Source organism: Pituophis catenifer, unplaced genomic scaffold (assembly GCF_029215685.1).
Source record: "Pituophis catenifer annectens isolate HBS135680 unplaced genomic scaffold, rPitCat1.0.hap2 SCAF_1, whole genome shotgun sequence".
NCBI classification, from domain to species: Eukaryota; Metazoa; Chordata; class Lepidosauria; order Squamata; family Colubridae; genus Pituophis; species Pituophis catenifer.
In genome coordinates this window covers 88,721,084-88,745,250 of record NW_027256881.1, presented here as the reverse complement: position 1 = coordinate 88,745,250, position 24,167 = coordinate 88,721,084, and the positions used below count along the sequence as shown (strand labels likewise).

At 35.7% G+C, this 24,167-nt stretch overlaps 1 protein-coding gene across 1 annotated transcript in view; it reads right to left on the bottom strand.

The window, feature by feature from the left end:
• AHI1 (Abelson helper integration site 1) overlaps positions 1-22,751 on the bottom strand; it is a 78,530-nt gene extending 55,779 nt beyond the window's left edge. Inside the window, exons 1-15 of the mRNA XM_070932699.1 lie at positions 22,706-22,751; positions 21,455-21,520; positions 20,577-20,698; positions 17,933-18,528; positions 16,854-17,011; positions 15,349-15,568; positions 12,958-13,150; positions 12,191-12,286; positions 10,016-10,201; positions 8,849-9,004; positions 6,838-6,970; positions 4,943-5,066; positions 3,099-3,328; positions 2,141-2,244; positions 158-276 (exon numbers count right to left, since the gene is read on the bottom strand). Coding sequence (XP_070788800.1) covers positions 158-276; positions 2,141-2,244; positions 3,099-3,328; positions 4,943-5,066; positions 6,838-6,970; positions 8,849-9,004; positions 10,016-10,201; positions 12,191-12,286; positions 12,958-13,150; positions 15,349-15,568; positions 16,854-17,011; positions 17,933-18,528; positions 20,577-20,698; positions 21,455-21,464 — 2,447 coding nt within the window. The 5' untranslated portion in view covers positions 21,465-21,520; positions 22,706-22,751. The remainder of the gene's footprint in view (positions 1-157; positions 277-2,140; positions 2,245-3,098; positions 3,329-4,942; positions 5,067-6,837; positions 6,971-8,848; positions 9,005-10,015; positions 10,202-12,190; positions 12,287-12,957; positions 13,151-15,348; positions 15,569-16,853; positions 17,012-17,932; positions 18,529-20,576; positions 20,699-21,454; positions 21,521-22,705) is intronic.
• Positions 22,752-24,167: the final 1,416 nt, after the last annotated feature.

Here is a 24,167-nt window from a genome sequence, read left to right as displayed (position 1 = left end):
TGGCTCATTTAATTGGATACTTTATGCCTTCAAGAGCGTTAAGACCAAGATATGTTAAGATATCTAGAAGAAATAAGATGCCAATTTTTAGAAATGCCTGAAACTGTCCTGTAGTATTGTTTAAATAGTATAAAACAGAAAACTCTGAAATACTTACATTCGAAGATCCATAATTCTTACAGTACTATCCTTGGTGTGGATAAGTAAACGCCTTCCATTTGGATGTACCTCCAAATAATTTATTGCTGTTCCTTTAATGTCACCATCATTTATTTCCTGCCAAAACAACCCCAATACAAAACACAGAACTGTTGAGAGCATGTTTACAATATAATAACAATACAAATAAAAACAACAATATCTGCCTATCCCAAGTCCTTGGGAAGGACTCGGTAGGTGGATAAAAATGCCTAATAAAGTCTAAACACTGATGGTGTTACTTGAGTATTGAAACATCTGCAATAAAATAACCAAGCTCAGAGATCACCAAGGGCCTCGTAGTTCAACCTTGAGTTACAAATATTTTCTTCTATTGATATAAGTCTGAACATGTGGCTGACTGTGCAACCCACCATAATATAATAATATATGTTGCCCGATTCTCAGTAACTCTATAGAATACTGATATTATTATATATATAAAAAAGACAACAGAGGATCAGTCTTATTAGGTTAGACCAAGTGGCCAAGGAATCCATTGTCTTATCAGAAGCATTTGAAACATCCATAAGCAAGAGATGAATGAAAAAATTCTCTCCTGCTACTGTTTCAGAGAGATTTGCATTTAGAGTTACACAACTTCTGATCCAGGTGTGATTACAATTAGGCATTAATAACCTTTACCTCTCATTATCTCCTATTAATTGTTAAACTGTTGCTACTGAAGTTTTAAAAAATGCACCCTCATTCCTATCTTAGTATCTGTAAACTGCCTAGAATTCATAAGCTTAGAGGTAATAGATATCACTGGATAAATTAGACCCTGGGACAATTATTGATTGATAGCACTTAAAGGCAATTAATAAATGGTCATTACTATCTTGCAGTGGAGAATACCACACACATAATTTGTGCAAAGAAATACACACATTGCTTGTAATTTCAGACCAGTCAAGTTACCAACATGGTTATTGTCTAAGGAGAGGAGAGGAGATCTGTGTAAATTGTTTTGAATTGCTGGATGGAATACAGCTTGTGCTGTAATAAATATTTCAAACACCTTAGCAAAATGAATGAAAGTCAAAATGAATGCAGTTAAGTACTTAAGTATCAGTGATTACAAATGGATTTTAGGTTCTATCACTATCACTATCACTATCACTGTCACTGTCATATTGTTCTTATGTAAATAGGCAGTGTTATAATATGGGAGCTAGTTTTGTCTAATGGTTAAGATGTTGGGGTATGAGCAAGGAAACCTGATTTGTAATCCAGCTGTAGACACAGAAGCTGGCCAGATAATGTTGTCCATGTAGATATCAGGAATAATTATTATTATTATCATCATCATATGTACATTTTATGTACTCCGAGAGCATATGCACCAAGACAAATTCCTTGTGTGTCCAATCACACTTGGCCAATAAAGAATTCTATTCTATTCTATTCTATTCTATTCTATTCTATTCTATTCTATTCTATTCTATTCTATTCTATTCTATTCTATTCTATTCTAGCCGGGGCAGAAAATTAAGCAGCAAGTAATTACTGTTACCTAAACTGATTTGTTTCTGTTTTTATTGTAGTTTTCTAAAATAATTCAAGTTTTTATTAAAAAAAGGATTTGTTATTCCCAAATCATCATGCTTTACTCCCTTTTTATTAGTGCTCAAATGCAAATTCAATTCAACTGAATACTAATAACATTAAGAAAGCATGGAGCAGAAAGAGATTATTGGACATGTATATGAGATAAAAATATGTACAGTTAAAGCTTCTAGAAGATTTATATGTATCAGAGTATTAATGATATTAACTTATTCAGAAATATTTTATTAAATATCATACAGCAACTAATACTACCAAAAGCAAATCATGTTGAATATAGTCAGAAATCTAATTGTGAAACTTTAAAATATACATTCTACAACCTTATCAATTATGCACAAGATTTTAAAACTTGCTGATTTTTTCTGTATACCTTATCAATGCCCCAGTGCTGAATTGGTGACTGAGAATTTTCTTTAACAAAAGTATTCCAGATAATTATTAACCCTGTGCCATCTCCAGAAAACATGTGAAATCCTAGAAAACAATAGTTAGTTTGCTTAATGTGATAAAAGAATTCTGACATTCAAATTATTCATATACAGTAATTATACTGCATAATAGTTTATGCAAAGTGTATCTAGTCAAGTATCTTTCATCATCTTTCATCAAGTATCTTTCAAAACTTTTCCATTTTGCTAATTAGTTTCAGAAACTATAGCCCCCAAACTGTATTTAGATGTTACACAACCGCACCCTAAAATAGAATTATTACCAATAGCAGGGAAGGCATTATTCTTTTGTCAATGAAGCTTAAGGTTACATGAAAATATTTTATCTGCTGAAAATCACAATGCCAGCTCCCATTCAACTTATAATACATTTATTAAATATATTTAAAAGTCTTAAGATCTTTTTCCCACATACAGTACTACCAAATATGTGGGTTTTCTCTTATCAGATCTCATGCATAACTTGTGTTGTGCACTAATTCTTCAATTTAGATACTCTATCCTATTACCCCAACATCTCATCCCAAAAAATCTGTTGTCCAGCAACATGATTTTTTTCTTTGATGGGAGGGTGTACACAATTTAACCCTGTAAATTCAGCAGGTTTTTGCAAATGAAATAAACACCTAGTGGATTCAAGACGGATATTATAATCTTTCCTCTATGTTTGATCATATTTCATTAGATTTTCATATAAAAATTCTTTTTATTATATTAGTTTTTTTCCTCCACTAGAAGTCCCCAGGTATTTCTGAATCTATTACTAACTCTCAGCCTCCTTAAAAGAATAGCAATAATATGTAATAAAATCCAGAGTAATTACAAAGATGAGATAGGTACTTTAAGCAGCATTTTTAGTGTGAGACGTCTGCAACTTACCTTCAGCATTAAAACACAAAGTATTGATAAAACTTTTGTGACCATCAAATTCTTGTAAAAGCTGCCCATGAATTTCCTTTACTTTTGCATTCCAGACTCTAATCACAGAATCGTAACATCCAGTTACAACAAGGTACTCAGCTACTGGGTGGGATTTTGCAGTGTAGACAAATGAAGGATGTGGGAAAACTTTGGTGGCTGATGTAGCCTGGGCTTCAATTTTCCACATTCTAAACAGAAACAACATTTAGAAAGTTGGTCTCTTTTTTTACTAGATAATTCAATAAACCAATGGTTCCCAACCTTTTCTTCACCACGGACCCCCTTTAAATACCTTTTGTGGCCATGAACGATGGCCAAAGACCCCCAAGACTTAATTCAAGATTTAAATCATAACATTTCTTCAATTCTTTGTGGCCTCATGACATCATGCCCCCCCCAGGCGTTCATGGACCACAGGTTGAGAACCACTGCAATACACCATTTCAGCACCAAACTGTGTGTTAATATATTTTTAAGAATGATCTGTAAAAATTTTGAGTCTACTTACAAATATATGACCTGGATAACTTCTGGGTAACAAAAAAGAGTTTACTCATTAGCCAAATCTCTATAATGACTCATACTTCAATTAATTATTCTATAAAATCAAAAACCACCTGATTCCTCTCAATGTTTTTGACTTAAAAGTTAAATAATTTAATCACATCAGCTTGTTTAGTACAAACTAAGGTTTTGAAGCAACAGATTATTTGCATTATTTTTAAAAAGAAACTGGTTCTGTGGGGAAAAAAACAAATGGAATAAAGGAATGTACCTTTTATTAATGGGGCCAGAGATATAAAGCAAGAGATTGAATACGAAATATAAAAAACAAATAAAACCTACAAGGAATAGTTATTTATTTATTATTTAGTTTGTTCAATCTCTATAACTCCCCAGCTCTAAGATTATATGTGCACACATAACTGTGTAAGAGATGCGGGGGGGGGGGGGGGGGGAGAACAAAAGCAAGAATCCTTTAAAGAATCTTTAATGTAAGTTTGTTCTGGGTTCAGCAGCAAAGAGTGGCATTGAAATTTCTATATCTATTCTTTTGACAAAGTGCGCTTTGAGTTCTGTTCAAGGCAGGGCTTTATAAAATCTGTTGGAAAAGAATTTACATTTGAAACATTCTGCATATTATGATTATTCATTTACTTGGTATGAATGTAACTGTTTGTCCTCATCTTGTCTCTTTGGGAGAGTGCCTTTTGCAAGCATGTACAGTATATTTACAGAATGTATCTGCCCTCAGTGTGGAAGGGATTTGGCTTTTTTAGTCACACTAGATGCTGTTTTAGGACCTCTTTCCAGATCACGATACCATAGTCTCTTGAGACTGAAGGATGCCAATGAGACAGTATATTTATAAGAGGATGGATACATGTAGTCATACTCAGGTCTGAAGCAGAGGTGGGATTCAGCTGGTCCTGTCTGGTTTGGGCGAACCGGTAGTGGTGACTGCGGGAGGCTCCACCCACCTGCCCAGACATAATGTGCGAGCACTGCTCATGCACGGAAGGCTGTGCGCATGCGCAGAAGAGGCGCGCTCACATTTGCGAACCGGTAGGGAAGGTAAGTGAATCCCACCTCTGATCTGAAGCACATACTATTTACTGGGGACTGGCTTCACTAGACTTGGCAACCCATGATTGATAAGCTGGTATTTTGTTGCTGTTTATAAAAAATTTTTCCCCAGCTCCTCTTCTGATGGGTATATGATTATCTTAAATTTGGGGCAATTTTCATTTCAGGTGTACTGCATACCTCAATTTTAACAGGAGGAAGTTGGTTATACTGACCTTGCAGTGCCATCTGAGGAAGCAGTAAGAAGATGCCGATTATCCTTTGACCAACAAAGATCATACACAATGTTCAGATGTCCATAGAACTCCCGTAGGTAGCACCCTGAAGGAATCTCATACACTAATACAGAGCACAATAGAATCTTTTAAGGATCTAAAAATACACGCCATTAAAGCAAATACATGAAGCAAGTAAACAACATTTGAATTTGAAGAGGATTCTTTACATAAAGCATTATGATTGTTAGATAACATGGTCACAAAGACTTTATTTTTGTCAATATTAAACCAATAATCAGAGGTTAGAGTGGCTAACACGTTTCTTACTTTTAGGAAGGCAGGAAAAATTATTCTTTTTCATCATATATTTGAGGGTTAAAATATTTTGTGGGTGATTTCTGTGTAGTTTAATGTGACGTTATGATTCTTAATGCCAATTTACTGAGCTACTTTAATTGACACTGATTTATTATGTTTTAAAACATGAAAGCCACGCATACTCTGGGGTATAAATGTTATAATAATTATATGGATAAAAGGAAATAAAATTGGTATTTGTAATAATCACAACGAAGTAATCTATTTTCCTAAAGAAATTCCAGAGTTTCTGTGTTCATTCAGCTCTACTGGCACCTAAGTTTAAGTAAACACTCGGGTATCTGTTTACTACCATCTAGTGGCTGGAAAGTGAAATAGCGAGTATTTAAAGTATAGTTTTCAATACACAGCATCATAAAACCAATCTAGATGAAGAAAAAAAAAACAGTATTTCACTTTTCTGTTGTTTATAGCTATATACTGATTATTGTTCACCATTTATTTCCTTTCTATACAGCATCCATGTTTTCTTTTATATTACTTTTCATATTTAAATCATCTCACAATCCGTGGCAGGTGAGGTTCACACAACATGCAAATTCACAATACAGGTAGTTTAAATTGTGGTACCAAATCCAACCATCGTTATGACTCTTTGTTTAAAGTTTACCAGGATGTATCAATTTAACCAACTGTGACTTACACACATACAAAAAAAGCCATAATTAAGAAAACCATGGCTTATTGAAAAAACGCATAATCAGTTGTGAGTATTTTCATTTGAATATAGCATTATGTTTCTGGAAGGGATGAGGACTTACTAATTTAACTACTAACATCTTGCTACTTTAACTTCATTGCAGTCATTAACTAGAACAAGAAAAAACTATTATTCAAATAGCCAATAAATAAAACTAAATTGACGATGTCAGGAGTGTTAAGAAAAATACATACAGACAAAAAAAAAAAAAAAAAGAATATCACTTGCCATATTCTAGCCTCCATCCTCACTATTCCAGATTCCATTTGTAGTGAAGCTTTGGAGATCCAGTGAGGAACTTGGAAAATTGCTCTTGAAAATTTAGACTGAACAAGTTCCAATGGTATAAGATTGGGGAACTTATAACAAATTTGAGCCATTAGGTTAATTATAAATCTATTAATCTGATGTTCTAAATAATTTAATTTATTTAAATTATTGAACTTCATTCAGAAGTTATATGAGCCTAATTTTGATAGATTGTAATATTAAGATTACGTGATTTTGAAATACAAATAGTGAATTCTGAAACATAGGGCATGTTTTAGGACATAGGGGAAAGGAAAGTGGAAGGATTTACTGATATCACTTGAATTACTCTGAGAGAACACCACTAAAATAAAAAATAAAATAAATCTGTCATGCGAGGAGAAAAGGTTAAAAAGTATCCTTTAGCATTTGGTTATACTTTAAATTTGAACAATCAATCCACTTTCAAGGATTAAAAGAAGAAAAATTTCTTCCCCTCCAAATAGTTCACCATATACATAGATGGTGAGTTAAAATAAAAATAGGTCTTGAAACTCTCACTTACAAATAACGGGATAACCATCTCTTCCTGCGCAACCTGCTGCTAATGTCCGTCCATCTTCAGAGAAACGAATACAGAAACATCCCATATCTCCTGCTTTCAAGGAAAAAAGGTACTTGTTTGGCAATCGACACACCTGCAGATCCAAAACGAACCGTTATTTGAAAGCTTGTTTAAATACAATATTATTTTCAGTGTGTGCACGTGTGTGTAAATGTTATATATATTATATATATTTTAACTTTTTACACACACACCTGCAAAAACCTGACACACACACACACACACACATACATTATATTTGTTTTTCTTTCTTTTTCGTAGGTTTTATGTGTATTTCTCTTTAGCCAGGTTCTATCTACGTAAACCAAGATATTATGCAGCCCTAATATATATATATTGCTTTATATAGTGCATTGCTCCTGGAAGCACGAAGCCGAGAACACCAGCCTGAAGATGACGAATGAGACTTTGTCGAAACGTCGCCAAGACACTTCCAATTTTACGTGGGAGAAGACCCGAATAACCAAAGACTTACATACAAACACCCGCGAAAACCTGAGAAAACAAATATATATATATATATATATATATATATATATATATATATATATATATATATATATATATTACAAACTATTCTAAAAATATGAGTTCCAGGTATATTTGTAAAAAAAGAAACAGACATTCTGCGAACTTTGGAACTAAAATAATTAAAATTTTATTCTACTAAGCTTTCATCAGCCATAGGAAGGGCCTAATCCACGCGCAATGGCCAAATTGATTAATGGCATATAAAGGCAGAGATTTCTGTAATGGTAGTTTAATACTCTGACGATGTCAGCAGATGGCTGACGAAAGCTTAGTAGAATAAAATTTTAATTATTTTAGTTCCGGAGTTCACAGAATGTCTGTTTCTTTCTTTACATATACATATACATATACATATACATATACATATACATATACATATACATATACATATACATATACATATACATATACATATACACACACACATGAAAAATTTCATAGCTTCATATAACAAATTGGTTATGACATAGACTTCTGAGGAACAGAGGTATACCATCGTGATATTTATGCCTAAACTAGGGTCATATAAGGGGAAGATGAAAAAGTGAATGAAAAACTGCAGGCAGTGAAATTAGATATATTTAAAAAATCAAGAATATATCTCACATTTGGCACTTAATCTCTAAAGCAGTGCTTCTCTCCCCCTTCCCTCCGCGCTAATGCGTGTTTCTTATGAGGAACCAAATTATATATCATGCTACATTATTTTATACAAGACATTTATATTACAAAGAAAAGGCAATTGGGTCATCTCAACTTAGAATATGTTTTTGAATGGGATCCAGTCTCATTTATTTTTAGTTATACTGCTTTTCTCTATATATGTTGCTTCCTGCAAATTGCACCCATATCTGAAGAACATTAGAGTTTGGGAAACAATAGGGTGTTTGTTTTTTTCCAGAAAAACGGTCAGCCATTTATCAGCACACCAACCTTGGCCCTGAAGAAATGCATTTTTAAATTTGGGATCACTGACACTTCCGTATGACTCTTGCAATAATTACATTTTACAATAGCACTTCATCATTTGTTTTCTCTATACCAAAAGGAGGAAAAAGTACATAGGCTTAAAGCTTTCCCTTCATTTTCCAAGCAGAATTCTAGGGATGAAACAGCACTTCAGCAGGCTCAAAGAAACAAAAAGATTAAGACTATCACTAGTGTTTTAAGTAGCAGTCTATTTTCTTAAATTTACTAAATTAACTTTCTCTACTATTCATATTTTAATAATAATACAGGTGTTGTATTTTTCTGCAAAATATCTGCAATTCACCTAATCATAAACAGCACTATTTCTCAAATAAGAGCTGGAAAAGAAACCTCAAGCCTATTTCTCTAAAGTTCACTAAAGTAAGATTATAATAATAGTTTGTTTGTTTGAATATCAAAATGTGTAACAATTATCTGAAAATGTTTTTACCTGTCCAGGAAGTTTTGACCACTTAAATGGTTCTTCCTTTTTCACCTGAGTTCCAGAATTCAATATTGTTTTGGATATATCATTTTGTAGATCCAAGAATGATGTGCTGTGATATTCTTGCTGAATAGCCATCATGGATCGCAAAGAAGGGTTTACCTAGAAAAAATATATGAAAACTATTTTAATATATGTTTTAATTTAAAACAATGTATGTAGTAATATAAAACAAAAAATATAAAATTTCTGTACATGAAAAGTATGAAGAAAATAAAATGAACCATTTAAAGCAAGGGAGTGCACATCAGAATATTCATATGAAAACCAACTTCATTTAAGTAAATCAAACAGCAAATACATCCAGGGTTAGTTAACACATGCATATATGACTTGATTTCTCCATCCTTAAAATATCATACTAAGCATGTGATTATGTTCATTTGCAAATGCCTTTCATCAGATTACTATTCATTTCCCATCAGTGCTACAGATTTTATGACTGTTCATTAACACCTACATGATGTCACGAAGCCACTAACTGAACCAACTTATACTGCTAGCATGACATGTCAAAAACATAAATTCTGTAACCAGCAAGCAGTTGTGTCAACACACATGTTCATGTATTAAGGTTGGATTCTGCTACTAATCCAACAGAAACTGTTTGTATGGAAGCATAAGGCATCTTTCTAAGCAGAAATAAAGAGTGTAAGTATGAATACCCAATGAGTCAAATCACTAAGGATCATCTCTTTGAATCTATAAGATAAAGAAGCTTTCTAAACCTATACCCTTCAAATCACTAGCTATATCCAGTTTATCAAAACAGGACAGCAATAAAATTACTGTTAATCAATTTCACTAAAGCAAAATCTGATGAATACATCTTAGCTTTAGCAGTCTTCTATAAAAAAAAAGAAGAAAATGTCCTACCATTTTTGCCAAAGTATAGCTACTTCACTATTCGGCAGCATATTCCTTAATTTATTTATAGCATAAAACAGAACTATATTAGATTACTGGAAGGGGATAATTAAAGATGAGACGTTTCAGAATTTAACACAAGCTGAAATATTTTTCTCTCGGCCGCTAATAATAAAAAGGCCAAGAAGAAGACATTATTTTGTCATGGTCACAAGATAGATTTTAAAGACATTCAAGTTAACATACGTGATCGGGAAGTTTAATGCCTTTTACAGTCACATACAATGTTGAAGGGTAATTGTTTCTGGGACACTTTGCCCACCAGTCATAAATTTCCACCATGTGAAGTTGTGACCTGGTCCTTGGAGGAGGAGAATACAACTGAAGACGTACTTTTCCACCAACATTCAAAACTCCATTTGCACCAACAAGCTGAAAATGACCAAATAATTAAGATGGAGCAAAAACACAGACATTACATTGAAGAATTTGATTGATGAAAGGACAAATAACAGCACTCTAAAACCATGAACAATTGTGGTGTTGCAGCTAAAATACTGGACTAACACTGGGGAGAGAGACCTAAAAACCACCCACCCTAAACAGTCTGTAGAGATGCTCAGTGATCCAGGTCATGGTTGTCCCAAAGGTACTTTTTCAGGAGGCAACTGGACTTTCTTGTTTTTACTTTGAAGATGTTTCACTTCTCATCCAAGAAGCTTCTTCAGCTCTGACTGGATGGTGGGGAATGGAAGGATTTATACTCCTTGCAGACAGCTGGTCATTTGCATTCTTTTTTGAATGCAACCCACCACCTTGACAGTGGTGGGTTGCTACCGGTTCACCCCAAATCGCGCGAACCGGTAGAGATGAGATTTGCAACCCACTACTGAACCATGACCTGGATAACTGAGAATCTCCACAGACATTCAGGTATCAAAGCTTAAAATTAGACATTAAGAACCAACTAGTTGATTCTGAACCAGATCTAATTGTTCCTACCAGAATCAATGGAATGCCAATGTCTCCTATCCTTTTGCTACAGTCTGATAAATGTATCCTGCCAGACTATGCCAGAGTTATTTCTACCATACAGTTCTTAAATTTTATTCAGAAGGGATATAAGGAGTCAAGCTCATACTATAATTTCTAGACTATAAAGTAAAGGTAAAGGTTCCCCTTGCACATATGTGCTAGTTGTTTCTGACTCTAGGGGGCGGTGCTCATCTGTTTCAAGGCCGAAGAGCCAGCACTGTCCCGAAGACGTCTCCGTGGTCATGTGGCCGGCATGACTGTACGACAAAGGTGCCCGGAATGCTATTACCTTCTCACCAAAGGTGATCCCTATTTTTCTACTTGCATTTTTTACGTGCTTTCGAACTGCTAGGTTGGCAGAAGCTGGGACAAGTAATGGGAGCTCACCCTGTTACACGGCACTAGGGATTCGAACTGCTGAACTGCCGACCTTTCGATCGACAAGCTCAGCATCTTAGCCACTGAGCCACCACGTCCAAACTATAGGTTTAGCTATAATAGCTGAGTCAAAAGAAAAACATTTTGCAAAAACTATCATCTAATGAAAATTTATTCTCTCTATTTCAGCAACTAAAAATGGCAGCTGTGAAAAGGCAACTAGGCCCAACTCCCAATGAATCTGGGCAGATCAAAACAATTGAAGAAATTACAACAGCCATCAATAAAAAATGAAAGATGGTAAGTGCGACAGATGGATTAAGTGACGGGGTCTCACTCTTTTTCACCCAGCACCTAGATGAAGAGTCACGTTTTTGATGCTCTTTTGACCAATTGGGGGCACAGTTGCCCTCCACAGCTGCAGTATGATCCCAGGGAAGACTTGTTTGATTTAAAGAATGGAAGAGATGCACAACTACATGCACAACTCCACACACTCAAGTCAAAATCTATTACACAACACACAGAGATAAAATGATGAGTGCAAAAATATTGCTATCACATTAATTAGGGCTCATAGTGATGTCAAACAGCCAAGAGATAGTTGACAATGTTTTCTAATTAGTCTGTTTTGTCATTTGTATTGCTGTCATCATTACTGACTCAGAAACAAGCTGGTTTTGTGTTTCGTTAAATGGTACCAGAATAAATTCAGGAAAGCAAGCATAAATAGCCACCACATATTTAATCAGAAATCCAAACAGAAATAATTGTGAAGAGCCTCCATCCAACTTTTCAATAATGGGGGTGGATGGATATATGATCTGCTAAATTTTGCAAATCGAAAAATTTTTGAATGTAAACTAGTTGAAATATACCTTGACTAATTTTCTGACTATATACAAAGTCTACTCTTGGACTATACACAAAGCAGTTTTTGTGTTTATCTTTGCTCAGACTTGTTTAATGCTTTAGTACAATGTTTCCATTAAAATAAAAATTAAAAACCTTTAGAAATGCCCAACAGATTTTCCGAAAGCCGCTTTCCTGAGCTTGAATATCAAAGTTGGCCTTTGCATCATTCATGCTCAAAAAATCAAGGATCTAGAAGTAGAAAACACATTTTATTCAGTTTACATTTCTGTAATTACAGTCATAGAAAATATCAGTTAATTTTGCTGGATTTTTCTTAAATCGTTTGTACATATTAGTTTCCTATGATAAAGACCTCTTGTGGCAAATACAGTAAACAACTGAGATATATATACAGAACAGCAATCTAAAGCCTTGCTGTATTTGATGAATTTCAGATCTTACTCAGGATGCCATAAAAACAGTGGATGTGAGCTTCATCACAAAATGCTTTTAAAGGTGTAGTATACAAACTAGACATAGGTTGTTGTTATGGATCGAAGAAACTTCCCAGATGACTCTCCTTTACTTTTGCTTTGATTCTAAACTTGTCTCTTTCCCTAGAAACCAAGTGTTCAGTTAAGCAGTAAAACAGATAATTGGGTTATTAGGAGACCTGAAAATAAAATACTGTATTCTCTGATGTTGCAAAAATGGCCTACATGCATCTTTAAATTTCAGAAACTGTCCGACGAAAATGTTTTCATGCAATTAAGACTATCTGGTCTGCTTCCACCACCAAAAGTGCATCGTTCCTAAACAATCCAGTTTTGAAATTGTGCATTTTACCCGTAAGAGGAAAGATACAGAAAGTATTTGCCAGAAGGAACAAAAGATAAAATGATAAATGAGTCATTTCTTACCTCAAAAAACAGAATTACTTTGGGGCTCCCTTCAGCATCTTGGAGAAAATAGTTAAAACGTTCATTGAATATTATTTGCTCCTCCCATTCTGGTAGTGTTGATTTAAACTGTCTGAAATCGTAAGGCTGGGTCATAATAGGAAGAATATGCCCCACTTTCTCTTGTTCATAGAAGGATGAAACTTGTCGATTGCTATATAAAAACAATACAGGTAACTGAGTTATGTCTTGTTTCTATTATAATTGTCCACAGAGTAAGTAACTTTAATTCAATAGAAAAAGTGTTCAACATCCAACTAACAACTGCCTTAAATTGCATGAGATTTGTTTGTCTTTGGGTTGTTCTTAGATTCTTCCTTTGGCTTGGTTCAGATACTGGGCTAAACCAAAAACAAACAAATAACATTGAAGGTTAGTCTTATGAGCAAATCAGAATATAGTGAACTTTATTCAGATTATTCTAAGCAAAGTCCAAACCACAATGAAATACAAAAAAGTGAATTAATGTGAGTTTAGTGCAAGTCAAAGGTTACAGAACATCACAGATGGATAACCTTAAGAGGAAAAAAATTAGAAGCTTGAATATCTTCATTTTCTATCACTTAAAACCTATTCCTATTCTTACAAATGGTTAAAATATTGTAGGCATACTGCAATGGAAAGTGCTTCATATGATATCTCTGACAGGTTTTGTTTGCAGGCTAAAATTGTCAAGTTCAATGAAATCTGTTCTCTGTAGAGCACGGGTGTCAAACTTGCCGCGTCACGTTGCCATCACGTGACATAGCGTGATGTTTTTCCCCTTTACGGAGCTGGGGTGGGGGTGATCTGCGTGTGACGCATCCGCGCCAGTTTGGCACCCCTGCTGTGGAGTGTGCATAAGGTAGTAGCAAATATTAGAGATTAGAGAATAAGTAATTTCTTTATTTTCCTCTTTCTAAATACTGCAGATTAGATATAATTTTGACTCCCGCCATGATACATTCTTGACTATATCATCAAAACTCTTAATATGATCTTTCTCAAATCCCAAGAGTATTATCCTGGAGAGAATCTGTGCATATTTTACAGGCTGTCTGTTTTGCCCCAGCTATGGACCCCAAAGAACGCAGCACACACAAAGTCTGTACAAAACTTAATTTACTAAAATAACTGTCTTTTTCAAACAAAGGCTGTTAATAAACTTTCTTAACAGCCTACAAGAAAGCAAAGATAATCACAATCTTACTATGGTTGGCAGAAAGCCCAGAAGCAATTTTGCAGAGAATCCAGACGCGAAGGAGAGTGAACTAAATTTGTTCCCTACAAATTGCTTCAGTCGGCGTTCCTCCTTAAATAGGCTAAGGGAGTGGCCAATTAGCCCCAAGCCTTACTCTTGAGGAGACCTCCTCCTGAGGAGCCACTCCTGCCTTTTGGCAGCTCTGCGTGCCCGTGCATAGAGAAGAGGCTCCTCCTCTTCGTCCTCTTCACTTAAAGGAGCTTCTGAAGGCCCTGGCTGAGTCCCTGCCTCTGGCACCACATCTTCAGCCTCCTCATTGTCTGACTTGAGTGCCAGCTGCACAGGCTGCTGGCACAGCACCACACCAGCCTCCTCGTTGTCAGAATCAGCTACAATTTGCACAGGCCGCTGATGGGCCACAACACTGTCTTATTTGAAATGAACGTTCATTACATCTATAGTTATCTGACCACCCAACAAACTTACAAACAGTATTTGCATTACATTCAATTGGCAATGAGAATTATTTGAAATTACAAAAGAATGATAAATTTTTAAATGTCTCAATTTGCAATCCAAAATCCAAATACTGACTCCATCTAAAACTGCTTAAGCATAGGAACCTCAATTCTGTTCAGCAAATGAGAATTACTGTGGTACAGAAATAATTAAGGAATATTAATTAATTAAAAAATGGGCCTGGTAGCTCAGCAGACTAAAAGCATTGTGATTAACACCAGCTGTCTGCAATTACTGTAAGTTCGAATTTCACCAGGCTCAAGGTTGACTCAGCCTTCCATCCTTTCTAAGGTAGGTTAAATGAGGACCCACTTTGTGGGGGCAATAGGCTGACTTTGTATAAATATACAAAAGTATGAAGGCTATTGCTTAACGCATTGTAAGCCGCCCTGAGTCTCCGGAGAAGGGCGGCATATAAATCAAATATATATATGTATATGTATATGTATATGTATATGTATATGTATGTATGTATGTATAAGCTAGAGTTTTATTTGACACATTTTCGTTTAAACACATTGAATGACCCTCATTTAATGGGTTATATACATCTATGTGGATCTAGAAAAACCAAAAATTTATCTGAGCTTTTCACGGACAAATTAATTAACATCAAGAATTTAAAAAAATCTACAGTAAGTCAGTAAAATCACCTATTCTCTTTCTTCACATATAAACCAGTTTTCTCATCAATCACATGAACCTTAACCATTGGATGGGATACCATAAAATCAGTTTTAAGTCGATCAGTTCGATGGATGTAAACCCCTAAAACAAGGTTATCATCAAAACCAGGTTTTGATTCCACTGAAAGATTCCCAGAAGTCATATGTAAGGTATTTTCTGTCATGTTTTCAGTATCTTCTTCTAGAGCTAGGAGAAAGAAAAAATAGGCTTTAGTAAAAATTGAGAACTACTGTTAAGTTTATTGCTGCAATTACCAGTAAACCTACAATTTAAAAATTTGTCTTAAATGAATTTTCAGTCAACTCATTTATTATGAGTCAGATCATGATTTCCATGCATAACAGCTGTCCTGAATGATTCAACAGCACAAACACTTTAACATGGAAAGTACTTCTGCCTGGGAGCTGTCAGAAATCTTAGTGACTTCATAAAGATACCAGGAGAGGCAGGAATAAAACTGGCAGCCCCAACTAGAGATGGCTAGGTGCTTTTAGGTTTAAGTCTCTCAAGGCTTAAAATATTTCCCCCCTAAAAGAGACTGAAAATTTGGGTGCGTCTTATACTCTGAATGTAGCTTTTTCAAAGCTTTTTTTCAGCCCTAACAAGGCGCTAGCCAAGTGATCTCCCTTTGCTTTGCCTGTTTTTCTCATTGCTGCTTCCTCTCAGCTGTGCCTTAGAAGCTGTTTTTTTATCCCCAAGCAGGGGATAAAAAACCAGCAAACTAATGTGCTGAAGCTAACCACAGATTAAGGATGCTAGCTAGATGAATACCTGGTAGGCAGATTTCTTCCCCCCTATTTTCCTCCCCCAAAACTAAGCTGCATCTTATACTCCGGTGCATCTTATACTCTGAAAAATATGGTAATTTCATCCCTTAAAACCCTACAGTAATGTGTTAAGTAAAGTTCTTTGCCACCTATCTTACAATATGAGACAACTCTGGCCAGAATTTAATTTAATTTCCACTTTTATTATTTTTGCAAATAACTCAAGATGGCGAACATATCTAACACACTTTCCCCCTACTGTTTTCCTCAAAACAACCCTATGAGGTGAGTAGGGCTGAGTGTGAGTCACTGGCTCAAGGTCATCCAGCTGGCTTTCATGATTAAGGCGGGACTTGAATTCAGAGTTTTTCATTTTCTACCTTGGTGCCTGCACCACTAGACCAAACTGGCTTTATTATGTCTGATATGATTAAAACAGCCTTACCAGCACCATTTTTTACAAATACAACTTAAACTCAGTAATGGGCATACATAACATCCTGGCCCAATGCCTGTGAAAATAAGATCTTCTTAAATGCAAGCAGGATCCATCATCACCTCAATCTTGCTAATACAAAATCAGTGGATTACTGTTCTGATCTTTATGCCACAAAGATGGCAACATATACACACTATAGGCCTCTTAACTGAGAATTACTTCCGTTAGAAAACATTTAAAACACTCCATTTCTAATCACACAAACCTTTTGGGGATTTTCTTTTTGCCTTTTTGCCTTTCGTTTCCTGCTCTATTAACAGATCACCTTCTTTAGATTTGGATACAAAAGGTTTTTCCAAAGATCTCTTTTTCCTGGTATTTTCTTCCTCTGGTTCATGTTGTAATTCAGACAAGAACATTACACTGAATGAAAGAAGTCATGGGGTTAACAAGGATTTGAAATATACTCCCAGATTTAATGATTTAAAAATTACATTTTGTAATGCAGGCAAACAACATACACATCCAAAGTGGCTTGAATTGATTTAACTGAGACACCTTGCCCACACAAAGTTTGTTCAGGAAAAGTTTATTAAAAATCTCGTCCTATCAAGCTGGATCTATGGTAGGATAAGCTCAGAATCATGGTGAAACACAAGCTGAGATATGGCATGGCTAAGAGTCTAGGCAACATGACAAGGAAGGTATGATTTCAATCTTCATTCCTATCGGTAGCCCTCAACTTGTGATCAGTTGCTTAGCAATCGTTCAAAATTACAACTGACTTCCCAAAAGGTACTTAAAACCGTAAAGTTCCAATTGCCGCCTCTCTCCCTAAAGTCGCATGACTGCATTTGAGGTGCTTGGCAACTGGCCTGCATTTATGGCAGTTTGCAGTGTCACATGGCTATGTGTCCACAATTTACGTTTTTGCTGAAAATTAATTCCAGTTTTCAGCAAAAACTCTCCATCATGAACAATGACTGCCACATTCGCTTAATGACCATCACAAGAAAGGTTGAAAAAACAGGTCTGTCATGTGGGTGACCCACCTTACAACTGTCATGACTTATGAGCGTAATGGGCAGACTCCCTATATCTCTTATCAAATCCGACTCCAACTACCTATTCTGTCATTTCCTCTTTACAAACCACTGTATAGTTTTGCAAGGAGACAAAACTGGTTCACTGAATGTCTCCCCCACCCCCCACCCCCCAATATGACAGAGCCATTATATTTTCTTTACAAAGCCATATGGAATTATTTCTCATGTCAACAATAATGCAACCCAAACAGCTGTCACAAATCTTACATCCATACAAATGTATCACTTACTATTATACCTTGTTTGAGATTCAGAGGAAACCGGTATGTCTTTTTTCTTTTTCTTCTTTTTTCTCACTTCATTGTTCAATACTGTTTCATGGCTTTGAGCACTGGGAACGAATTCAGACATCTGTTCTTTAAGTTTCTTTTTTATTTTTTTCTTAATTGCACTTGCTTCTTCCTCAGCCACTTGCTGTTCATAGGCTTGAATTAACTGTTCTTCTTCGTCATCTAATTCAGATCTGTCTCGTAGTCCACTCAAGGCAACTTTTATGTTGCTGTCACCTTTCCAATGAACTGCATCTGCCTGCAATACGCTGTCTGTTTTTTTCTTTGTCAAAACTTGAATCTGTTTTTCAGAACTGTGTAACTTCGTTTCAGATGCCTTTTCTTCCTCATTAAGTTGTTTCTGTAGGGCTGCCTTTTTCTTCTTCTTAAGCCCAACTTGCTTGCTTTCCTCTCCGCTAACATCATTTGTTTTTTCTTCAATTGATGCTTTATCTCTCAACGTACGTTTTGGGATCCGTGGACTTCTTTCCTCAGGGTTATATGTGCTGTTGATAATGGGCTCGTTTTCGCTTCCTTTGGTCAGATGATTTTTTAATGTCTCCAGCTGTAATCAAAACGTTGGGAAGCCATTTATCGGTACACTAGTATGCAATTATTATAAAAAATAAATACAATCTTTTATTAATATTTCACTTTTAGTGTTTGAAGGGGAACAATTAAGGTTTACTTGTACTACAACAGATGGAATTCATATAAACATGAAAAGATTATAGGTTTGAGCAAGATTTTAATGTAACTCTTATAAGAAAAATCCCCTCCAGTCTTCTTGAGCCCCTGCAAAATTGCTCTGTCAGCATGTCATGCTGAAAAACATATCTTCAAGTATAATGAAAATAATATCCTACGTTTATACCTAACATAAATATTACTTGTTGAAAAGGCATAATTTACTGACCACAGACCTAGTATCAGAAATAATATTTAACAAAAGCTCATAATAATCAAGAGAGTTTAAAAATTTTTTCAAACATTTTAAAAGGGATATATCTACACTGCAATCTGGTAACCTGAAATTACTGTACACAGAGTTATATGCACTTCTTTTATATTAGATATATTTTGTCAGAAGACTGAAAAACCAAATTCAATTTCAAAAGACCTGATCGTAACATTTGGAAATAATTAAAACTTATTTATAAATATGTACATACTCTATTTTAACTCTGCAAAAATTCTGATATATTTTGTCTAAACTAGTTTTCCATTTCTTTCCTAATCACCTTCTGATGTTTCCTTTTCTGTATCAACTATAACCTTCATTTCTTAACCTCTCTCCCAATTCCTTTATTTTTCTCTCAAAAGAAATCCTGTCTTTCTCTTCTAAACCACTGGAGACTGGTTTTGTGAAACTGTTTTTTGGAATATATGTATACTTATTCCAAGACTTCACTTTATTTAGATAATAAATAAAAATGTTTCTGTGCCTTTCTTGTACATTACATTTCAGAACAAAAGCAAATCACTTCGAATTATCATTATTAATAGTAATTGTAAAGGAAAATCCTGTGGACTTTTAATGCCTGCATTATTTATTTGAAATACTTTCATTCAATTCTGTAGTAGACCAAATTTCAGGACAATGTCCAGCATAAAAATGCACAAAAGTTTCTTAAATCTGTCCAAAAAAGAACACAATATAAAAATAGTAAAATACCAAATCAGGCTTGCAAGAAATACACATTTTTGAGAGACAAAGTGATGAAAGGATTATGAAGGAAAGAGGAATAAAATCAGTATTTGCTGAAAAATATGTTCTGAAAGCATTCCTAAATTTATTCTGCCAGCCAAAAAGAGAGAGAGAGAGAGAAAATAATCAAATCCTCTTTGAATTTATGCATCTGTAAGCCCTAACAATGCACATTTTAAAGGATATTTTTGACCCTGAACATGCCAAATCAGACAAGGTAATAAAGTTAGGAATGTGCAAAACATACCATTCTGAGGACAAACTTTAAGGAGAATTTTGTAAATTTTTCCTTTGGATCATACAGAATTGGCTGTTCCAGATATTACAATAATTTTCCTGGAATAAAAGCCCATTTCCCCTTGGCCTTTCTTCCTATCCATTCTGCTGCCCTCATCCTGCACTTCACCATGTGCAGAGATCCCTAACGTTCAAAACATATTTTCAGGGTACAAAAGCCATAACTGTAGAAGAAGGGGTACTAACAAAGATTGCATATTGAGTTCATTTAGTCTGAAAATGTCTCTTTGAAACAAAACTTCTGCTCACCGGGCATTTTTCCTGAATGCTAACCATGACTTTCAAATGTAACCACTTGTAGCGCAAGGAAAAGAATAAAACAGAATCATGACACCCCACTTTAAAAGCACTAATTACAGAAACAAGTCTTTAATTTCAAAGTGTATTTTCAAGTTATAACTTTTTTTTTTACTCTAAAAGGGAGCAAATAATTTGGGGGTGAGGGTATGAAACTATAAAGCTTCACCAATCCATGTCCTTCAAAATGTATTGACCCTGCAAAGGATAATCAAAACTCCCTGACACTATTTATGAAGGTGGAATTTGGAAATTCTATGCTTTACTTTTTGGAAGCAACAAACATTTATTCATAAGTATATTCAACTCACCACAATATTCTCTGGGATGTTTAACTGTTTCTTTTTAATTTTCTTTTTCTCAATTAGACCAGCATGATTCCTGAATATTTCTTCAAAACGAACCTTAGTTTTTGCCTTGGCTTCGCTCTCAACTGGGAAATTTAAAAAACAATTTGATAACTTGGTTTATTAGATAAGATAGACTACCACATTTCCAAATAATATGTAAAAGAAACTTAGAATGAACAATTCCATGCATGGAATTGTAAAAAACAAAGAAATATATCAGGCCTTATTGCAAAAAGGAACAGATAATTAATAGCTTTAGAGTATTTGAATATATGTCACATATGTCTTATAGGTCACCATTTATTTAACGTCTTTACATCATTGGGTGTCCAACTTTTTGGCTTGCCTGGGCTTCATTCAGAGAAGAGGAATTGTCATGGCCACATATAAAATATATAATATAGTTAATGTTAAAAGTTTACAATCTTGTGGGGCCGCCTTACTAGCTTTCCAGGGCTGCATGTGGTCCATAGGCCATGGGTTGGACATGTCTGCTTTACTCACACTTTATCTCTATAAAATTCCAGATAGCTCACAATATCAGTAAAATATATAAATATAAAAAAATAAACAATAATTACAGCAATAACAGAAATATGTGAAATAACAAAACAGCAATTTTGTAAGAACAGCATGAGAATTACACATTGAAAAACCTCTTTAATAGGAAATTCTTTGCCAATATCTACAATGTTTAGTAAGGAAGTCAGAAAAGTCTGCACCAGAAATAATATTCTTTAAAGCAATAAAACTTAAAATTAAATAGTTTTGTTTTGGATTTTTTTTAAAAAAAATTGTTATACATTGTGCGAAATATATAAAAACATTAAAGTTTGCACCTGCTGGCATTTTCACATCTCTCAAATATGAAACTATTAAACTTTTCTTTGTCCAAATTCTTCATTCTGTATATAAAAACAGAATATGTGTTACTGTTAATGAACAGTTGTGTCTAAGCAATAAACAAAACTATACCAACACATCTGAAGACTCAGATTCAAGTTCATCTTCAACCTAGCTGTCTCTCAGCTTCTATTATCTCACAGCCCATCCTACAATATTCTCGGAATTGTTGAGGGAATAAACTTGGAGGGAATAATTTGCATGGTGTCTTGAAATCTTAAAATTTCTGATATAGAAATCTAATTGGATTTTTGTTAAAAAAAAAAATCATGACCACAGCATTCTGTTGAAGCTGCTTGGTGTACTTTATTTCACCGGTTCACCAAAGCTCACCAATCTGATTTCCAAAAGCAATTATAACACGGTATATAATATATTAATGTTTGTAAAAGCATAACCAATTAAATACAACGCTTATTGCAAGATCAAAACGTTAAACATCATCTTGTCAATCGGAGGTCCCGAGGATTGTTTTAGAACTCCCCTCGAGCAACATAGGAGGAAGGAGAGATGCCTGGGCGGTCCCTCCAAGGCACCTGATCCTTCCAGATGTTACTAAACTCCTAATTTCAAGAAGTCACCCGACATGGGATGCGGGGGGCTGAGTTAACATCTGGAAGGCCACGTGTTTCCCACGTTCGGATTACACACTGGCGTCCCAGGATTCTGCGCCTGGGGCGGTGCACGCGTAAGCCCTTAACAACCACCAACCGGCGTCATCACAAAGAGAGGTTGCAAATCAACTCGGTTGAACGTTCGGTGAGATCTCCGCTTTCAGCCTTTCTGCACCCTTATAGAACAGTGACCGTTTTCAGCCTCGGGATCCATCCAACCCTCCGCAGGATCCGACCACACCGGGACCAACCAAGCCAGCCAGAAAGCCGGAACGTGGGTGGACCCACCCACCGACCGCCATCCCGCTCTGCCAGGCTTTTGCAAGCTGGGCAAAGCGGGATGGGTGTGTCGATTTTGATTTACTATCCTGGCTTATGCACCGAACAGCCGAGATCATTGATCTCGGTTTGTTTTTAAGGGAAGGAAACGAAATGGCTCCCCCAGCGCAGGCGCCGGGCTCTCTAAGCGCAGCCCCCTCGAACCTCCTCAGCAGGAAGAGGCGAGAAAGGAAGACGCCCCTGCTAAAGGCCAAAGCCCACTCCCGCAAACGGCAACCCTACGCGGATACCTACCGCCGGAGGCGCGGCGGTGGGCGGGCGAAGGGACCGAGCGACCCCGCAACGAAAGCAGGAGGAGCCCGAGGCGGGGAAGGGAGGAGCGGTGTGCCCACGTGACCCTCAAGCAGAGCTTGGCTGGCGGAGCCCAAGCGGCGTCTCAGAGGAGCCTGATTCCCCTCTAGACTTGTTTTGTGTCGATCGGCGACCTCTTCTCGCCAAAATATCGCACAGAATGGGATGGGGAGGAGGCATCACAATCCTCTTTTTTTTTTTTTTTGTAAAGGAAGGACAGTATTGCTTCGGGATAAGGGAAAGAAGCTGGGTGAGGATGCCATTTAAGGATGCCATTCTATGAAAAAGAGCAAGGGGTCTATCTCTGTATTTCTCAAACTCAGCCATTTCAAGATAGATGGATTTCAACTTCCAGAATTCTGGAAATTGGAAGTCTACACATCTTAAAAGTTATTGAGGTTGAGAAGTGTTGCTCATCTGGTTCGTTTAAGATGAAGTTAGTGTGAGATTCCAAGATCTTTACATTCTAGGTGTTAAGGTGTACAAGTACTTGGCTATTCAAGGTGAAAGAAGAATTACACAAAGTTCAATAAGGTATCTATAATGCTTGAGGTAAATACAGAATTTTGCAAAATGCAAACAATATAAGTTGCATTTATAAACTTACATTATAAATATTATAAAGAGTATAAACTTGATTTATACATTAAGGCAGAGTCTTTTTGAATGATTTGCAATATCTCAAACTTGGCAACATTAAGGTGTGTGTGGACGTCAACAACTTAAAAGTTGCAAGATTCGAAAAACATTGACTTAAAACATTTCTTCCCAGTTTGTTTGCCACCTAGATTGAATTGTCTTTTATAAAATAATCTACTTTCCTGCTTCCTGATTGTTATATATAATCTCTAGCATGGCTTCCCAGTCTCTCAAAAGTATCTCACTCTATGCTGGGCATGATAGCTGCAGTTTGCAGACAGTGAGAACGAAGTACCATAGAATTTGCCTCACTATCCACATCTATCAGTCTGCCTATCTATTTACCTACCTATGGTATATATCTTTTTATTCCAGCTTCATTTTTATAAATAACCCTAATTCACAACAACAGCCCTGTGAGGGTGGTTGGGCTGAAAGAGAGAGAGAGAGTGAGTGGTCCAAAATCACCTAGCTGGCTTTCATGCCTAAAATGGGACTAGGACTCACAGTTCTCTGGTTTTCATCCTGCTGGCTTAACCACTAGACCAAAGTGGCTTTTTATTATTTATGTATTTATTCATTCAATCAATTTCAATTGCACACTCACGACTCAGGAGGCTTGCAGTTAAAACCTAAACAGTACCAAAAAGATTAAAAAAAAACAATAGCAATGCAACTTTACAAACAATTAAACAAAAGCAATACAATAATTCACTAGGAGAGCCAAACCATTCAAGAATAGTGCAGGGGTTTTATGGGCTCCAAA